Source organism: Ptychodera flava, chromosome 6 (assembly GCF_041260155.1).
Source record: "Ptychodera flava strain L36383 chromosome 6, AS_Pfla_20210202, whole genome shotgun sequence".
Classification (NCBI taxonomy): domain Eukaryota; kingdom Metazoa; phylum Hemichordata; class Enteropneusta; family Ptychoderidae; genus Ptychodera; species Ptychodera flava.
The window spans coordinates 10,153,978-10,174,018 of NC_091933.1; the positions used below are offsets into that span (position 1 = coordinate 10,153,978).

At 35.5% G+C, this 20,041-nt stretch overlaps 3 protein-coding genes across 3 annotated transcripts in view; all 3 read left to right on the forward strand.

Moving 5' to 3' along the window:
• Positions 1-20,041, forward strand: part of LOC139134795 (plexin-A1-like) — a 206,224-nt gene that overhangs the window by 180,017 nt on the left and 6,166 nt on the right. The gene's annotated exons all lie outside the window — the stretch shown is intronic.
• Positions 1-20,041, forward strand: part of LOC139134796 (plexin-B-like) — a 96,518-nt gene that overhangs the window by 69,971 nt on the left and 6,506 nt on the right. The window contains exons 3-11 of the mRNA XM_070701856.1: positions 10,327-10,548; positions 10,892-11,068; positions 11,383-11,617; positions 11,920-12,014; positions 17,405-17,523; positions 17,629-17,694; positions 18,232-18,305; positions 18,518-18,583; positions 18,963-19,043. Of these exons, the coding sequence (XP_070557957.1) occupies positions 10,327-10,548; positions 10,892-11,068; positions 11,383-11,617; positions 11,920-12,014; positions 17,405-17,523; positions 17,629-17,694; positions 18,232-18,305; positions 18,518-18,531 (1,002 nt within the window). The 3' untranslated portion in view covers positions 18,532-18,583; positions 18,963-19,043. The remainder of the gene's footprint in view (positions 1-10,326; positions 10,549-10,891; positions 11,069-11,382; positions 11,618-11,919; positions 12,015-17,404; positions 17,524-17,628; positions 17,695-18,231; positions 18,306-18,517; positions 18,584-18,962; positions 19,044-20,041) is intronic.
• LOC139135997 (plexin-B1-like) lies at positions 6,119-10,238 on the forward strand. Its single transcript, XM_070703817.1, has 7 exons — positions 6,119-6,300; positions 6,697-6,845; positions 8,099-8,216; positions 8,892-9,028; positions 9,374-9,556; positions 9,930-10,020; positions 10,227-10,238. The coding sequence occupies exons 1-7, from the start codon at positions 6,235-6,237 to the stop codon at positions 10,236-10,238; spliced, it is 756 nt and encodes a 251-aa protein (XP_070559918.1). The 5' UTR covers positions 6,119-6,234.

Sequence of the window (20,041 nt, forward strand, 5' to 3'; positions counted from 1 at the left end):
TTTAGACCTATTAAAACTATTTCAGACTGTTAAAACTTCAAGAAGATGTTGATAGAGTCGCCATTTGATGTCGATCTTAGAAACTCGATTTCAATGTCAAAAAGTGTTCTATGATCTCTTTTACCAACAAGAGGGTTTTAATTGATTTTGACTATTGTCTTTAGAAACCACTCTTAATAGACAGTAAAAAGTAAAAAGTTAAAGATTTTGGAGTTCTTTTAACCTCAAACTTAATTTTTCTCAGATCATATTTCTTTTACAGTAAATAAACCTTTTAGAAAACGAAACTCTTAAAATTTTACTCAGGTTCAAACTTTTAAATCTCTTTATACTTCTCTTGAAAAGGGCTGTCTTGAGTATGGTTCTGTTGTCTGGAACCCTTGGCAAAAATCAGCTGTGGAATTACTTGAAAATATTCGACGTAAATTCATAAAATATTTGTGTTTATAACTCATATTTGATATCATGCTTACTAATATGAAGCTCTCTATACTATGTTTAATTACCGACTTTGGAGCAACATCGTTCGTATCTTGACATAATGTTAATACACAAGTGTGAAACTGGGTTTTATAATTTACCGGACGTTTTATCAAAGCAAGATTTTGCGCACCTGTCCTACATTCAGACCACCCCCTAGCCGTATCAATGTTTTAAAATTTTGTCGACACAATAGATGTATGATCAATTTTAATGAATTAGTTCGTAATAATCATAATGCATGTCTTGATATTTTTAATGATTCATTTAAGTCTGACATTGGACGTGTTATATTTTAATGGCTGTTCTTGTTGATTTGTTTGCTTTGTTTTTATTGTCTGTGTGTATTCTACACTTGATTTTAGTTTTGTAAATACTTTAGTGCTGGCTTGTTCAGTGGTTTTAACCTTTTTTTAGTTTTTGTCGAACCCGTAAACGGGGACTTGATCCCTTAGGATTTCCGAATAAGTAAATAAATAAATAAATATATAAATAAATAAATAAATATATATATATATATATATATATATATATATTATATATATATATATATAATAAACCGTTGCACCTGATAAAGCAGAGAGTTTGTTGATCTGCGTTCGCTACACAGGCAACAACTTCCTCACGTGTTGTTTAATAATCTATTGTTACGTATGTGACGTAATATGGTATATGTAGTCTCTGATTCAATGGGAACTTGCACCCATGTTCAAAATACGTATAGATCTATGAAATGATATGTTGGTTGAAAATATTTCCTTCCTAAGTTTGAGGGAATAAACTTGACAAATCACCGAACTTAGCTTTTTAGACGAAATTCCTTTTGCTGCCTTGTGATCTATTGAAAAAATACTAATTTCAGCATTTTTACATCGGCAATGATCCATTTTACTACATGCACGGTGGCATATTCACATTCAGAACCTTGACTTTTTCATACACGAAAGAAAAATGGCATGAGTTTAAAAAAAATATTGATGGTGTTATGGATGAAGTATTTGCTTCTCCTATTGCGCAGTCAGAACACGAATCTCGTATCGAATACATAAAATCAAACACTGAATTATTGTTTCTCACTGATTACCCTTTGACTTAGAGAAGAAATTATTATTTCTATGTCATTGTTTATCATAATATGTCCATGCATTCAGGTGCTCTACGATTGCCAACTGTTCAACGTCGATTATGGAGTCCGGATGGATAAGTACCTTTGACGGGGACATGTGTATTGAAATAAAGGCAATACAGCCTGAAAACGGCGTCCCTTTTGGTGTGGTAAATCAGGTGAGAAACAAACGTTTCCCCAGGATTTGTTTTGGGCAGAGAGTTCGACATAAAAACGTCTTTCCGCATTTATACTAGAACTATGTTGATGTTCCACAAAATGTAACGCGGATCCTCGAATATTATGAAAAAGTGGAGGTATCTAGATGCAGCCAGAATAAGCAGCGAATTTAAAGATAATACTTTTGATTAATGGACTTGTAATATATAGTCACCTGCGTTAGACTAGAAGAGCATAAGAAACTGTGTGGTTGTTCTTCAGAGAAATAAAAATACTTATATTTCGCTATGCCTTACTTTTTTCAGATAACTTTGAATGTGGTTGAGCTACCAGAAGGTAGCACTTATCTTTGCAATTTCGACAGTTTTTATAACTCAGTCGCAATAAAAAATGGACAAAATTTGACTTGTGGCACACCACCAGTAAATCTCCTACCAACGATTCCGGCTGAAGGAGGTAGGTTTCTATGAGTGGTAAGACATGTTTGAAAAATTCATGGTTCTTGAAAGTTTGTTACTATAAAAGACGACATAGTTATTAATGATAGTTTCACAGGATCACGTAAAGGAACATTAACAACGTATAAGTGATAAGTGTCGCATAAAATTTTACATTATTGATTCGTTCCAGACCACAAGACAACAAAGCTGTATATAAGAAGCCAACTGACGGGAATAGATTTTGTTGATAAAGATTTTCATATCTATGACTGTTCAGCACACACCTCGTAAGTATAATAATTTATGGTCTCAAGAAAAAGCTCTTAAAATTCTAAAATCGAACTGCAATTCGTATATGCAGTAAGATTAAGAAAGCGATCATCTGTACATGCGTGATATCTTTCATATAGGTCGGTACAATGGCATGAACCACAAACTGTCAAACCCATTCATTTGTTGTTGTTGAATAAATTTACATATATCAAAGAAACTGTCGCCTTTGAATACATTTCGTTGTGATCTAAATAATTACTGCGGGAAGTCGACATTCAGAGATGCAGATAATGAATCACGATCAGAAAATTTGTTAAGGATTCGCAGGAATAGAATGTTATGGGATATAATTAACATATAATTACCTCACAAGCAGAAGTCAAATCAGGTCTAAAGACGAGTATCATTCCAGGTAAATATTAACATAGTGTACCAAAGCCAAGGAACAACTAGAAAATGATAAAAACTATGGGATCATCTTCAACCACTAAGTAGTGGTGGTCCTAGATGTCACAAATGGGTAAATATACTCTGCTAACATGTTACATCCGTCAAAATTGACCCAATGTGACAATGTTGGTGTGTATTAGGAAAACCACCAACTTACTCTTGTTAGCCAAAGCCAGGTATGTTGTAGTTCATCATATGAGAAACAGATATACAACATCTCCAGATCTACCACAGAACTTCTTAGAGTGAATTTCAAAATAGCTGGAATTACAACGTTCTTGAGTGATAAGAAAAACGTTTCTGGCGATAGAAAATAACTGCATTCATTGCAAAAGTTATCCTTTGGTAGATTTTGCAACAATTTAACCAAATATGGCGTTCACTTTTCTCACTTACAGTACATGTTCAGTGCAGGCAACACCAATATTTGTATAGACCCGTAGGACAACATTTGTAATGGATGCAGGTCGCGTACTTTTTATCGTCAGAAACGTTTTTCTTATCACTCAAGCACGTTGTAATTCTAAGCTATTTTGAAATTAACTGTAAAATGATTTCACCAATCTACTTTCCAAGAATCCTTGCCTAACGTTTTTGTTCTAATCGACTTTGTTTGACTCTTGATTCTTTTTAAGAGTTATAAGCTCTACTGTATTGAAGAAGCTGTGAAATGTATACACCAAAAGCTGGAGCAGATGGTATATTACTCAATTTCGAAATTGAAATAATCCGTTTTGCCATAAGCTTTGCATATGGCGTATTTTATTTCTAATTTCGAAAAAGGTGTCTAAGTATGATTCTGAGTCCACACTTTCAGTAGTTGCTTTGATTTCTAAGTCACAATAATTTCGTTTATGTAAAGGTGTACTGAATGTGTTTCCGGTGACTTTGCTTGTAACTGGTGCGTCTTTGAGAACAGGTGTACACATTACCTTGATTCGTGTCCTAATGATGACCTCTCATCGACTATAGTTGGACTAAATGTAAGTTACTGACAGTGTTTGCGATTATTAACAGAAGTAGGCAACCAATCTGAGCAGATAAAAAGAATGATTAGCATCTATGTTAATATGTTTGTCGTCAGAGAATATCAAAAGAATGATTAGCATGTATGGAAATATATTTGTCTTCAGAAAATATTTTATTATCCTTTAAGTATTTAATGTACATTGGTGGCATGGGCAATGCACAGCAAATACTTACAAATATTTCAAACTCAGAGTCTGTCTTCATAGGAGGGTTAAGACATTTTGCAATCCACTAATGTAAATGGAGATATACTGTTTGCTGAAAGGTATCAGGTGAATAGAAAAACAAGCATTCAGAAGGTATGGTACTGAAAGAAATGTGAAAATCACCAAACAATGCTAATTCATACATTTAGGAAAGTTGAATATGTGCAATAAAAACAACCCACTTAAATATCATATCAGACTAAAATGGAGATAAATATTCACCAGATAAATTCAAATTTTAACCTACGATGGTCATCACTTGTTAGATAAGTAGACAGAAATCTTTGTACAGGAATTTTCAGGCTGAAGATGCTGCATAGGTTTATCCCGGTATCATTTCCTTGCCTTTTTTGTCATGTTTATTGTTTTATCGCATTAAAATGTTAACTTCTTCTGAAGAATATATTTAAAAAGATCTTCAAAAGAAACTGCTTTTAGACAACGTGTCACACAATCCTAACCATTTATGTATAGTAACTTAGAGATCTGCTTAATGAAGAATATTCGGTAGGGTAGCACTTATTTGCATCATTATAGTGATATAAACACTAACGTAACAAATTAATTGCTGTATTTGAAAGTAGTTCCTGTAGGATAAAGGAGAGACTATCTAGATACTGTATGCAATTTTTTTCCATTGAAGTAAATCAAGTTCAGTCGATGCAGCTTAAGTTGCTATGCTCCACTTAACCATGACTGAACACATATGGCGTTCCAATGTCACGTGCATATAGTTACTTATATTTGACAATTTTGTCGTTACAGAACTCGTTTATTGCCAGCCGTATCAGAGGGTCAACATTTTGTCCTCAGCTGGAAATGCAGGATGGTGAAGTGTTGATTCCAGTAAATTTGCCAACAGAAATACGACTACGAACGCGTAACATCTACGATAATAAGGTCGGTAAAAGCTACTCACAGATTTGATTAATATACTCCGAACTGTCACAGTAATTCCCAATTGAATAACAATTACGAACTTGGAAAAAACTACATCGAAAAATAACATTATTTCTTGCCAGAAGATTTTGATGAAATTATCCTGGTAATAAAACATTTAACTGTTTTACAGAGATAGCCAAATATCGGCTTTTACATGATCCTAACCATATGTTATCATCAAAACTCTTTAGAACATGGGCGAATACGAATGTATTCTTATAATTGAAGATAAACTGCAGACAGTTGAAGCTACAAGGCAGAGTACTACTTTAGTGACCTGCAATTTGGCAAAGGTAGGAACACGCGTTTATAGTTTTTAGCATTGTCAATTCGAAAACAAAATCGAGACAAAAGTCAGACAGACACACAGTCAGACAGACAGACAGACTAACGGTCTGAATAAATCATGTCATTTTCCTCTTACTTATCAGTATACATACGAAGAATCGCATCAAGAAAAGAATGTTAGCCTGACTTTAAAGTGGAATGTTAATTTTATCATTGATGACATACATGGATACATAGGTAAGTATTGAAATGTTTTACAGTAAAAAAGTTTTCTTTTAAACAAAATAACAAACAAGCAAACAAACAAATAAAACAAATAAGTAAATAGATAAATTGTGTATTCGTTTACCATTTTGAAGAAGAATAATAACTTACAATACAGAACTTGCAACTTCTGATTCAACAAGAGCATATCTTTGGCTACTGTGCTCTGTAAGTATGACTCCTTCATTTGAATGTGTGAACTTTTTACTTTTGCTGACTCAGAGCCTCAGTAGTCGCCAGGATGGTTAGCAAGTGCAAATTAATTTAAATGCTTTATTCTGCATAATGTTCTATGTTTGTGATTAAGTGTATGTACGTTTTATTTTTCAAAAGTACGTCATTTTTACAAGAAATCGAGCACAAAACAAAAAGTTTTAATGATATTGAAAGTCACATCAGGTATGTGTACGTGAAGAAAGATATTGCATCGTTAAGTTTTTCATATCTTCTTTCAGTGACTCTCTACGACTGTTCGCTTAATCGGCGTGACTGTAGTGAATGTCTATCTGAAATATCTACACGGCTGCTGTTGAATTGCGGTTGGTGTACAGGTTCTAGGACTTGTGAGGTGCAAAACATGTGCGAGTCAGAGTGGTGGCCTTATGGGACTTCGAACAAATGTGACTTCCCGACGATTACTGACGTAAGTGTGTACGCCACCCAATTGCTGTAGGGAACTCATGACAAAGTCTATGAAGTTCAATAGTGGTCAATCATAAGGTTTAACGATGGCCGAACCGCAGTAACAGTATCAGTAAGGAGTACATGGTTTGCTGCGAGAGATATATTTCCTAAGAAACTTTATCCATACCGCTCAACACTCTATCCATACCTCTTAAACTTCTAAACCTACTTTCTTCGTAGTCGATCGCTTAAGTTTTACAAATGGTTATGACTTCTGTTTGTTTATTCATTTTGTGACTCTGAGGTTTTAAGTAGAGGGCGACTGTTTATTCGTTCTATAACTTGATGACTGGTTATTTGTATATCAATAATGTACGATTGTCGCCGTAACTTCATACTCTACTTTACTCCGCAGGTCTTTCCTATCTCAGGACCACATGAAGGCAGAACACAAATGATAATCATGGGTACAGATTTAGGTACACGTACTTCTGATATAAGAAGTGTGACTGTGGCACACACACCTTGTACCCTGCATAGCAATACATATGAAGTATCAAAAAGGTAATTTAAGTATATAGTGCTCTACAATAATTCGCTACTTGATATGTATTTGCAGCTAGTTGATCAGAAAACAGAAAGAAAAATAAAACAACAAAACTACTTCACTCAAATTAGCTACGAATAAGAGAAATTAGAGATATTTTCGATATAATTGATGTCTTTAGACTAATCTCTGTTCTATTAATCTATTTTCTTTGAAATATACTTTTCATATACAGTTTAACTTTCCGTTTTTAACAAAGACGATAAAGTTGACGGTTCCGTACAGAGTTACTTGTAACGATAACAGGACAGTTACTCCTGGGACATTTAGTCCCCAGACATTGGTCACCTACATTTTACCGCCCCAACCTATTTACTACCGGACACTCACCACACAGACACATGCAACAGAAGACATTTACTGCCCGGACAATTGCGCCCTCTCTTAAATTAGGTTAAAGGACTCTGATTCATTATCTTTATTTTCAAACAGTTTCAACTTTGCTTTATCATAGCATGGACACTGTCTATGATTTTAACAGCCTTATGGAGTGAATTTTACATGTTTGTAATGAAGGAATTAGTAAATATGTTATGAAACATCTAACACACACTCTACCGCAAAACATGAAAATGTGTGTAACTTTCGACGCAAACCTAGTTTTGACTAAAATAAGACAAAATGGAACAAGAGACAAATATTATTAGTTGATTAGTGTTAGGGTCAAGGCTAGGTTAGCATAAGCCAATAAAATGATTCGTATAGATACATTATGTACATTAATACCATATAGTTGTTATTTTAATGTCATTTGTAGTATTAATTTAATATATAATGAATGGTTAGACATACAGTGCCAAGTTCAAGATTAACATTTCAACTGACAGCCGCAGACAACTCTGCGTGGCGTTGATAGGCATAGCGTAAAAATTAAAGTGTATAGAAACACTCGCTAGGCATAGTATAAGGCAAATCATGTGGCACCCAGCAGTAGACAGTCCTAGAAAAGATGTTCACACAGTCTTCGCGAGCTTCGGCACCCTTCTTTATTATCATTTCCCATTTGACATCATTTCGACAAAGCAATGTTGTCGTTATAGAGAGTGTTAGGGGTAAATATCCGAGTGGTTAATGGTTGGTGGTAATTAGCCGGGAGTAAATGTCCAGAGAGTATTTGTCTGGGTGGTAACTGTCCAAGAACCCATGTAACATGCGCAGTCAATTTGTCGTTCACAATTTATTGCCTGTGACTTTAACTCTTCTTTTCTAGATTTGAATGCATCACCGGGGCCTCTTTGCCAAATGAATCAGGAGCCATTGTGGTACAGGTCCGAGCTAATGATGGAACCATACAAACGGCAACATATCGACAGCGATTTACATATAGAGTATGTTACATACTACATCTATGCCACAATCATAATTATTAAATAACTGTCAACTAATACAGCAAAAGTAGCTCTGAAAAATGACATCTCTGAATTGCATTTCACATGAAAACAGGGTTAACTTTATTAAAACGCTCTTACGAAACTTTTTTTTCAACTGCCTGAAAACGTTTACCTTAACAAGAAACAGGAACTGCCGGTCTCTCATATTCTTGGGAATTTTTAGTGCTGTGATTCCCATTGTGTTCATTATTAACGTAAAGGATATTTTTAAATGATAACACGAAATTTAACAGATGTGATTATAGAAATCCCGTATCATGAGAAAGTTGTAGGACTTGATATTAATAAGCTATATTAATAAGCTATCAGGCTATAAAATTTGGAAAAGAAATATTATTTACACTTCAGTCATTCAGGAATTGCTGTCAAACTCTGTATAGTTTTCTCGAAACCTATCTTTCTAATCTAGACCCACATCAACACACATCCTCCGTCTGTTAAGAGATGACCTGACGACAAACATGTAACGCCATTTACATATAATTTTTCTTGCTATATTAACCTGTCCATACTTGATTGTTACAATCGCAGGTGTGTGATTTACACATGTAACAGTAACAGTGAATATGTGCATATAGCTAATGTATGGAAATATTTTGTATCAAATTCTAGGATCCTGACGTTGTAGACTTCACGCCAAAGATCGGGCCAAAATCTGGAGGAACAAGTGTTAGCATTATTGGGAATTATGTGAATGCTGGTCGGAGCATCGAAGCATACTTTGGTGTATCGCCTTGTCACATAGACACGTACGTTAACTGTGATACATATGTGAATTTGATTAAGTTCCTGCCCCAATTACCTGATCAAACAAAAGTTATGAAATTCCAGTAACCAATAGGTTTTGACGCTTCGATGCACCCCGGAAAAGTGTAAAAACTGAGTGTGGTAAATCTACACAGTAGTAATTAAGCAACAGCAAAATGAGTACATTTCGAACGTAGGAGATAAAACCCCAAACTTTTTGAACATTGTATGTTTTTTGCAATACATTTGTTCTAAATATTACATATAAATTATACATTACGCTCACAGTAACCGAAATGAACTTGATTGTCCATACATTGTCATTTCATTTTTGTCTGCTAATATAGGATGGAGGGCGTTATTAATGAAACCCATCTTCTGTGCACAACAACCATGACGAATGCCACAAATTCTGCAAAACTGTCGATGTATTTTGATGAAGCTGAACGTCTCGCACCTGATTACAAGACATTCGTCTTCACAAATGACCCATACGTGAGTTCATTTTATCCTACGACAAGCATGATCAGGTAAGTTCTACGGCAGTTTCAGGGTATTGCGATCAGTTTATGCCTTTGTCCTAGATCATGAACAACCACAACCTGAAAGGCATTTCTAAATATTTGTGTGATCTGCCGAAACTGAAACAACCTTGATGGTGTTTTATGATTCTTTAAAAGGCATAAACAATAAATAGTAGTAAAACATGGTACATTCACATTTATGTATCCAGAATTAGTCCATCGTCGTTCTATTTTTTTGTATTTATAATGTTTTTATTCGAGTCATTTCAAGATGGAAAAAAGTACTACTGTCAGAAAGGTGGAATTACATGGAGTGGTTAACATGTTACTTCTTCGTCGTTCTATTTTAACAATTGTTCCATGTACATATTAAATACAGTGGTGGACGTGAGATCAATGTCACTGGTCAATACTTCACATCGATACAGAAGCCCAAAATGTTTGTCAACACTGGAAAGCTGTTTGTTTCTGTGAGTACAGTGTCATTATTTGTTCAATTTGACATGCGTGAAATATTTATACTAATCAAAATGTGAATAAAAAGAGAAAAAATGTTTATCATTTACTTTCTGTTTCTTTTAAAATGCATCGTAACACTTTAAATGGCCTTAATATTTACAGTTTGACATTTTAGTCAAATATATCATAACACATTAAATGGCCACAATATTTACAGGTTGATTTTTAGTGGGTAGTTCTTAAATAAACAGTTCCTTTTCATGTGTATAATATTGCGGATGCTCTAAAACGATATCTTATGAAACTTTTAAACACAGGAGCCGTGTTTGGTGCACTCATTTAACAATATGGTTTGCATATCACCGCCCGTTGAGTTATCAAGAGTAAAAGTGGACAGACAAGTCTTAGTAGGCTTCATCATGGATGCAGTTGTTTTGCAACCGGATTTGGACTTCAAATTTAAAGATGATCCTGTCTACTACATGTTTACTGAAGAAGGTAACGTTAGAGACTACATTGGAGGACAGTTGGTCATTGAGGTAACTAACATAAATGAACATCAATTAAATCCCAATGATAACTTCGTTATTTCGTTATTTGTATGGAAACACTAACCAGAATCCCATATCGTTGGAGATATTATTTGCCACCTAAATACAGAAAATGTTACAAGACGCTTAAGAAATTCTTACACTTAATATCGCTAAATAGGTCAAGCTATTATCCCTTATGCAAATTATCTCTTGGCATATTTCAAATGGCTGCAAAGCTTCAGATTCTACTAAAACACGGGAACCATCGTGCAGGAATTCCGTGAATATCTAACCAGAATGCTAGTTTACCAAAATCAACATCATGCCCATGAATTTCTCTTTCATTGAGGGGGAAAACTTGAACCTAGCTTCCGTGGCAAGAGAAGTATCTGTGACCATTGGAAAAGACGAGTGCAAAGTGGTTAGCCTATCAGACATTCAACTGAACTGTGTTGCTCCAGATAACATTCCGAGGGGGTTAAACAAAACGGGTTACCTAACGGAAAGCGGCCTTTTTGAGGTCAGAGTAAGTATGAATATTACTTCATTCAACGAAAACTATGAACATTTAGTGGTCATAGTCAGAGTCACAGTTATAGTAGTACAAGTTTGAGTAGTAAAGGAGGGGAAGCAAGACTCCTAAGAGCTAACTTATTTCAATCGATAGATAAGTGACTCTGATCTCAAAGTTCAAAGGCCATGGTAAGTATATAATCTGTGATTAAAGAGGTGCTATTACTTTGCCATTCTGAGATTCTTGAAAAACAAAATAAGTACTCCCCAAATCACGCTGAATGCTGATGTATCGTATAATTTACAAATTTATATTTTCCTTCCTAGATCGAAGTTGGGAATTTACGCTTCTTCGTTGGCTACTTGAAATACACAACAGTGGAAATGCACACAATATTAGGGGTTAATGTAGGTCTTGCAGCTGCCCTTGCCATATCGCTTGTCATCGTTATTATCATGACAATTGCATTATGTTACCTACGGAACAAAACGTTTGGCAGTGGAATAGGTAAAGCTGAAAACAGGCTTGAAATGATGGAAATGGACAATAGGAAACGACAAGGTAATTATCGCATTATTTTACTTCATGTTGTCTCGCTGCTGTATGAAAAATAAAAGTGAAAATAAAATAAACCTAACGTTATGTTATCAATTTGCAATCGCTTAATCCCAAGTTACCGTCAACCATATCGAAGTTGGTCACTTTTATGAAAGCACCTACAGGTTTAATAACAGCAGAAAAAATATTTTTTTTGGACTTATATATAATGAAATAGATTGGTGATATTAGTGTACAAAAACTTGGCTTCTACATGTAATACGGTTGTGTACAATTAAAATACCGTTCGATATGCTTTATTACAGCTATGGTTCTTCCATTCTTAGACTTTTTCAATTACACCGCTAACATGATATGTGACGGACAAGCTGATAACCCAGTGTTGAATAGACGTTTACAAGTAAGTTACTTGTATGAAACGTTTGCGAAGTCTGTTAAGATGGTTTCACGTGTAAGTTCTTTCCCCATATATAAATTTTAACGTATCTTTAAGGTAGTAGAACGCGCCTTAGGGACAGATATTCGGACTTTCAAATTAGCCATCAGAGGGCGTCTAGTGACGTCTTATGGGCCAAACAATATGTCTCTCAGTGACAGCGCGAAACGGTTCAGATTATTCAGACCTCGAAGACTTAGCCAGAGTACAACAGTATTCTGGCCTAAAACTATCAATATTTCATTCTTTTTTTAATTGAATAATATGAACGACAAGGGTTGAAAATGAAAAGCGCACAACTCTGTAAATGAATCTGTACACATGCACACACGATAAGAATACCATTCACTATGGTGTCGAGCCTACTGACACCTGACTAGCGCGTTGAAGCAATCGAGGTACTCAATGCTAGAAAATCTTTACTGCCAGCGACGCCGGCTAGGATCGACATGGTCGAAGTATTCCAATCCCGTTTCCGGTCACGAAGGCTAAGGAGACTGCTTTCGGGATGCAGGAACTTCTTGACTCCCTGAACTAGGACATTGATGTCATCCACGGGATGTTGGGGATACTTCGCCGGCCATGGCCTGATACTGAAGCAGTATATATCTGATCATTAGATGATCAAAAACCAAACGGCCCTTTTTCAGGGCGACCACGCGTTCTCACAAATTGGCGCATTCAGGTCACACATTTTGCTACTTTTTGCGGCCAGTGTTCTAAACCGCAGCATGCAGCGCTGCGACATTGAAGTGCCGGCGATGCCAAACGAGCCTAATTTTGCAGGATTGTTGGGCTCTAAACTTATTAAAATGTTCATCACTTTCATCACATAACGGTCTAACCTACTGTAAATATGAAAAATACAATTATTATTTCTGTCACAGGAAGGACTGTCTTTCCGTACAATCACTTGACTATGAACAACTTGCAGTTCTAAAAGCTAAGCACAACTGAGGTCTGATTTTTCGCGAAAATTTCAATTTTATTTTAAAATTATGACTGAATTGTACATGCGATCAACAATGGTACAAAATGTAATGCCAGTGTCGCAGTTAAAAGTAATAGTAGTCGCGCCAGCGGCTTACTGACTACGCATGCGCAGATTCATAATATACTATGCGAGTAACCGGAAGTGTACCCATTTTCATGGGCGCCGCCATGTTGTTTTGAGTGCTCGTAAATAAACAAATACGAAATGTACAAAGTATTATTTTATAACATGCCATTAATAAAATATATCTCTTTAATTGGCCAATAAATATAATTATCCACCTTGTCACTGATACAAAATATTACTATCACGCCTTAAAAAATAGAAAAAGAGAGAAAATTGTCGTGCATGTGAACGAGAACATTCGCAAAGAATGCTGGGATTGAATCTTAGAAAAGCGCCCTCTGTGTCAATAATTAGATGCAAAAATTGCAAGTTTTTAGACGGAACGCTATAGTTTCAGCTTGCAGGTGCAGTGCAGTTACTACTGCAACGATATTGATAGCACAATACGTTCCTTGTTAAACACAATAGGTAGTGATCATGGTAAAAATTGCCAATTTTTGTCTAACATTTTTACACATTGCAGAAAATCTATATCAGCAGGTTATCCGTATGACACTGTGTACGTGAACTGTATTCATCAGAGGTTAAACTGAGCATAGTTGTCGTACCAACCTATACAGCAAGTATCAATTAATTCTTTTTTATTCTTTTCTGCCTCTATCACAAATCAATACAAATAAAATTTCTTGCGCGACACCAGGGGCTGAGCCCTATATAATATTTAAGCAATAATGCACCCCCTCCCGGCCAATAATGGACGAAAGCAAACTTTGCACGACATAATGTACGAGGCAAAGCCGAGTACATTATGAAGTGCAAAGTTTGCTTGAGTCCATTATGGGCCGGGAGGGGGTGCATTATTGCTATTATTTTATAGTTTTGGCAATGCCAGTGAATTTGTAGTTGTAGAAAACGAATAAAAAAGGAAATTTAAACTGAGTTTGAAGCCAGTGAGCGTCGTCCGGCATGATCAGCCCTGACTCTGTTACACGCACTCCACACTGCACTGCACTGAACATGCACGTTCAACACACAAAAAATGAGCAGCACTTTCACGGTTCAATTTGGAATTAAAAACGATGTATTTTCGAAGGAAATGAAAAATAATTGCATCCCTACCGTCTATATCGAACTTGAAACATCACCTTTAAATATCATGCCATTCAAAAAGCCGACACGGTGAAATGCCAGACATGAAGAAACGGAATGTTCATGCATCGACATCAGCATAATCAGCAAGCTGCATGGTATCAGCTGATCAATACGATCATTATTATGTCGCTAGTAGTACAGCATTCATTGCAAACGATATCAACAGAGTTCAACAATGATATTCAAATGTTTAAATTTCATTAATAATTGTGTCTATAAATTTAATTTTTGATGGATTCTTGAGAAGAACTACTTTATTTCCGCGAACGAGAAAACTTGACGTAAACGGGTGCTCGAAAGGTGCAGTTGACAAAACACACTGGGTTTCCGTCGCGATATCGTAAACAAGGCAAGGTGAAACCACAGACAACGAGAAAAAAAAAAGATAAATGAAAGTTGTCTCCTATTACAGTCAGTGCATCAGTATTAGGTGGCCGAGATGATAGATCAATGGAGAGACCACGGTCGTCATGATTGTTGGCAGTATCTGACCTTGGACCGAGACCCAGCAAACACTTCCAGTCAAGATTGATGACAGGTGCCGTTGTTGGCCTGTTTACGGCTGGTTCGAGTGGCCTTTCACGCTTGCATCGTTTACATAGCCACTGACATACATAATATGCCATGTGTCAAACCCAGTACCGTCTAGGAGTTTGCAAACGTACTGAGGTCTGTTTAACCTGTACGGCAACAAAGCGAACCATGTTGTAAACAAACGTAGTCGTTCAACCAGCGTATCGGAAGGTGGAATGCATGCTGGGCGCGAGCCAGACAGAGCAGACGACGAGTGCATGCGGGAGGACAAAAAAATTGATAAATCGTACTGTAAGACATTATCATATTGATGTGCACCATTATCAAGATTTATCGTTTTGTATATTACATGGTTTATCCGATACTTTCCCTCCTTTTAAATGCGCAGTCTTTTTTCGTTTCCCCCCAAAAAACTTATTGTTATGCTCGCTGTGGTGCCGCAATGCTGAATAATGGAATACATTATCAGTAATAATGTATGGATATGACGTCACAAAATTCACTGGTATTGACAAAGCTATAATATAATATAAGATAAGGAAAGGGAAACATCGGACAGGTCTGCTTATAATTTCCTCTCGCCGACGTTTCTGCATGAACCTTTGTGCGCGGTCTTTCGGTATCGTACACCTCTCCGATCTTGCTCGAGAACTTGCCTAACGAGGAGCCTTCAAATTGTCTTCATCAATATTGTGGTAATAAAAAAGTATTGGAATAGCATCCGGCTTCAGGCGTAATGTTTTTTTGTAATCAAATCCAAAGCCGAGAGTCTTGACTAGGCTGCCAATATTTTCTCCGGACTGCTTCAATCCATTTTTTCTGCGTCGCTGCTCTGTAGGGAAGCTAAAAAGCTTGCTCCTGACACCGTAGATAATGTGCTCATGTGATTTACAACAGGGTCATTTCATAGTATTACGCTTCACAGAACAGTCGGATATCTATCAGATCATTATGTGTACAACATTTCATCAACTTTCGCACTGTGCTGTCGGAGTTAAATCAGTAATTACGAAATTTCATTTAATATACAAATCGGCCGTTTGACATGTTTCATGGCATTATCATGTTCCTATCTATCAGATCAACATCTGTAGTACGTTTCATTATATTTAATACTGTAATTTCGGAGTAATATCACTAATTACAGAATTTATTAAAATGCAGATGAACCCTTAATTAACTTGACTATCCGAATTGACACTGATCAGTGCTTCAAGCCTCGACAATTATATATTTATCAAATCAATAACTCGGTTAATTTTAGAGTTATATCACTAATTATAACTTTCATTAAATATGCAAATGAACCTTAATTAACTTACACTACTAAATGCTTCACAACATATTCACATATTTGTCGGATCAGTACCTGCAGCAGATTTCATCAAATTTGGTGCAGTTATTTCAGAGTTATATGACTAATTACAAAACTTCATTAAATATGCAAATGAGCTATTTATTAACTTGACACTGCTCAGTTCTTCACGCGACAATTAGGTATTTATCAGATCAATATTTGTAGCAGGTTTCACCGAATTTGTGCAATAATTTCAGAGTTATATTACTAATTACAAAATTCATTAAATATGTAAATGAACAGTTAATTAACTTCACATTACTAAATGCTTCACAACACAGTCAGAAATCTGTCGGATCAGTATCTACAGCAGATTTCATCACATTTGGTGCAGTTATTTTTGAGTTATATGACTTACTATAAAACTTCATTAATATGAAAATTAGCTATTTATTAACTTGACTTTGCCCAACGCTTCTCAGTACTGGTAGATGTTTATCACATCAGTATTTGTAGCAGTTATCATTAAAATGTTGTTTAGGAATTTTGGAGTAATATCGCTTATTACAAAGAGTCGTTAAATATGCAAATGAGCAGATAATTAACATGACACTCACAGTATCATAAAAATGTTCTGAGATTGTCATCTTTGAAAAGTATCATGAAATGTTGTGCAGTATTCCTTTATGTATGTCGAAACTGTCATTGTCTTCTCCATAGTGACCATTTATGAAAAAAATGATAGTTCATAACTTCATTAATATGCAAGCCACGCAAACTAAAATCTAATGAGCTCTTGCAATTAGCATACATTACCTGTCCAGCAAAATGACCTGAATCTGTTCAACCGTTTTTGAGTTATTGTGTAAACAGACAGACAGACAGACACACGGACAGACAAACAGACATCGCTACGACATTAGCTCACGTGTGTCAACACGTTAGCAAAATGATTATGTTAACAATTGAAATTTTAAAGTTATCAAAGAAAATATTGTTTTTCAAATGGAAACCTACATATTTGCAAAGAGATGATAATCAAATACTGCACAGCAGAAAGTTTTGGAGACCTCTTCGAGGAAAATGCAACTTTAATTCCCTGCCTATTCCCAACTCATAATAAACCTTTGTATTAAAGTTTCGTATATATACTCCATTTGCAGCTTCTACATAACTTGCTCGCTGTCGTACTGGTTACAACAAAGCTAGCAATAAGCAAGCAAATGCCCTTTTCGTGGTAATGGTAGCAGTTTGAAGTAGCATTTGTCTCACCAGGTCTATTTCAGTGTTATGTCCTTTTGCGTTTTCCAGAGAGATACTGGTCATACCAAGAGTTTGGAACAATTCTACTCCCTGCTTGTTGATGAATCTTTCTGTCTTGTGTTCATACGCACCCTTGAAGATCAGAAGAAGATGACCGCAGATCATAAGTAAGTTACACATCATGATCATATTTTTCCCACATGTTTTTTTCCCCGTACAGTTCACTAATATTCTCATTAACGCCATTGTTTTGTCTGATTTTTTGTTTCCAGAGCCACGGTTGGCTTTCTCCTTTCAATAATCCTTCAAAGAGAGAGGCATATGCTTTACCTGACAGAGTGAGTATGATGTCTTCTAAAAACAATTATAGCTTATCTATTTCTTGGTCTGCTATATTGGAATTATATGAAACCACATCCATTGACGATGGTGTTCATACTTAATCATGGTGATATTGACCCGTTACCACGTAGTTTTGAATTAAGCTAAAGGCATTGTTTATCGATCGTAGATTTATATACGTCTGTCAGTTGATCACATATGACTTTTGTTTGGATAATGGAATAACTCTTTATAACTCTGTATGGCATTTTATTCTTGCTCCATTGCTTCCAGTATTGATTTTATGATCATCGAACAATATTATATTTATTAAAGGATCGTTTGTTGTAAAAGATTAGTTGTATCCTTGAAATAACCATTTCGTCTGACTGTTAGATTTAGGATATTATCGTTCAAATTTAAATCTAAAACATGCTACTTGCTCTAATGCGCACGAATATCAAAGTGTAATACTAACTCAAAATACAATTAAAAGTAGATCTTAGAAAGGCCTTTCAATAGATTTATTAATGGATTTGGAACGACTATCCCAGACTTTTGAAGGTATTACTGGCCGAGACTGTCGTAAAAGCCAACCGGACAGGAAGACGAGGTCAATGCTTAAAAGGTACGATGAATGTATGCTTATTGCGTTAAAATAACATCATGCACTGTTGTTAATTCTTTAAGATTTAAGATGTATCAATAAAGTACAGAGACATCTTTCAACGTTCCTTACTTCCATAATTATTATTAATTATGCTTTATTATGCCCTTCATTATTTATAATGAATTTCATCATGGATAATAATGAATAAACATTGTTTTTTTGGTAAAAAGAAATGATTCTGTAATGGAGAAGTTGTGACTAATTGGTTCGCCATGACACTGTACGCTTTTACCAAGGTGCGTAATATTTGTATAACTCCGGTAAAACTTTACGGTAATTTTGGAGACTCGGTCAGTCCTGTTTGTCTAAAATCAGATCTACAAACAAATAACTGCCCTGATCAATATGTCCCATTGTCATATTGAGCATTATACAAGGGAGACTATCAGCCTCAAAAACTACATTTGCAAGGCAAAATTGAAACAGGTTGTCTTTATGTAAATATTTATACATGTGCTAGCGTATGTTGAGAGGAATTTAAGTTGATCGTGTACATGAATATGTTTGTGTTACATTAGAGGAAAGATAGAGAATTAGAATGAGACGAAGGCTACTACTATTGTCTTGCTCAACCTGCATCTTGGTAATTTCCGTTTTGAATATTGTAACTTTTAGGTTTGCATTGGCAAGTCTATCTTCATAATGTACAAAGCTGTTTGTGGTCAACATAACAAAGACACTGGAGACGGAATGAAGGTAATCACTGTGTACCCGCACAAAAACCTTAGAAAGAGTTCACCTACTCAACCAAATTACAATTAACATTCACCTTACTAGCAGCAATTGAAACATCTGAAGAAATAAACATTACATAAAACTACCATTTAAATCATATTGTATGGTATTTTATGTATCGTGAATTTTAAATTTATAACTACTTTTAATAAGTCTGGGTCTTAACATCCATGTAACACATGGAACGTTAAGTCATAGCATAAGCAACCATTTATCCTCACAAACAATACATTTTTATTGAATTTATTGAGCCATGTTAAGGTAGTATGCGCCTCGAAAGTAAAAGACTTAAACTTTTGCTCAAACTTTCCTTAAAGAATCTTTCAATCATTCTCTTTCAAAATCACGAATAAAAATAGGGGGTGACAGAGCAAATTTTAGTACCAGAGAAAGAATTACCCAAGATTTACCAATATTTGAAATTAGAAGGCCGCTATCCCTGTGTTAATTCTATCGAAAAAATCAAATTTTCGAATTTCGAAAGAACTAAGCAGGGTAAACGTTTTCTTACACCAAGAGCTTTAAAATGAACCCCCACAATAGGTATATCATAAAAGAATTGATAAAGATTGAGACTCCGAATATCTGCCCCGAGGCACGTTCTACCTTAAGGTAGTATGCGCCTCGAAAGTGGGAGGCTTAAACTTTTATTCAAAATTTCCTTAAGGAGCCTTTCAACCATTCCCTTTCCAAATCAAGATTAAAATCTGGGAGGGGGGTTCACCGTGCAAAGTTTGGTACTAGAGAAACAAATTACCCAAGATTTAACGATATTTAAAATTCAAACTGGCCGCCATCCGTGTTAACTCCATTTCGAAAAAATAAGCAGGTGAAAAGTGTTCTTACACCAAGAGCTTGAAAATGAACCCTACAAGTAGTATATCAGATAAGAATTGTATAAGTTTGAAAGTCCGAATATCCGTCCCCGAGGCGTGTTCTACCTTAAGGTAGTATGCGCC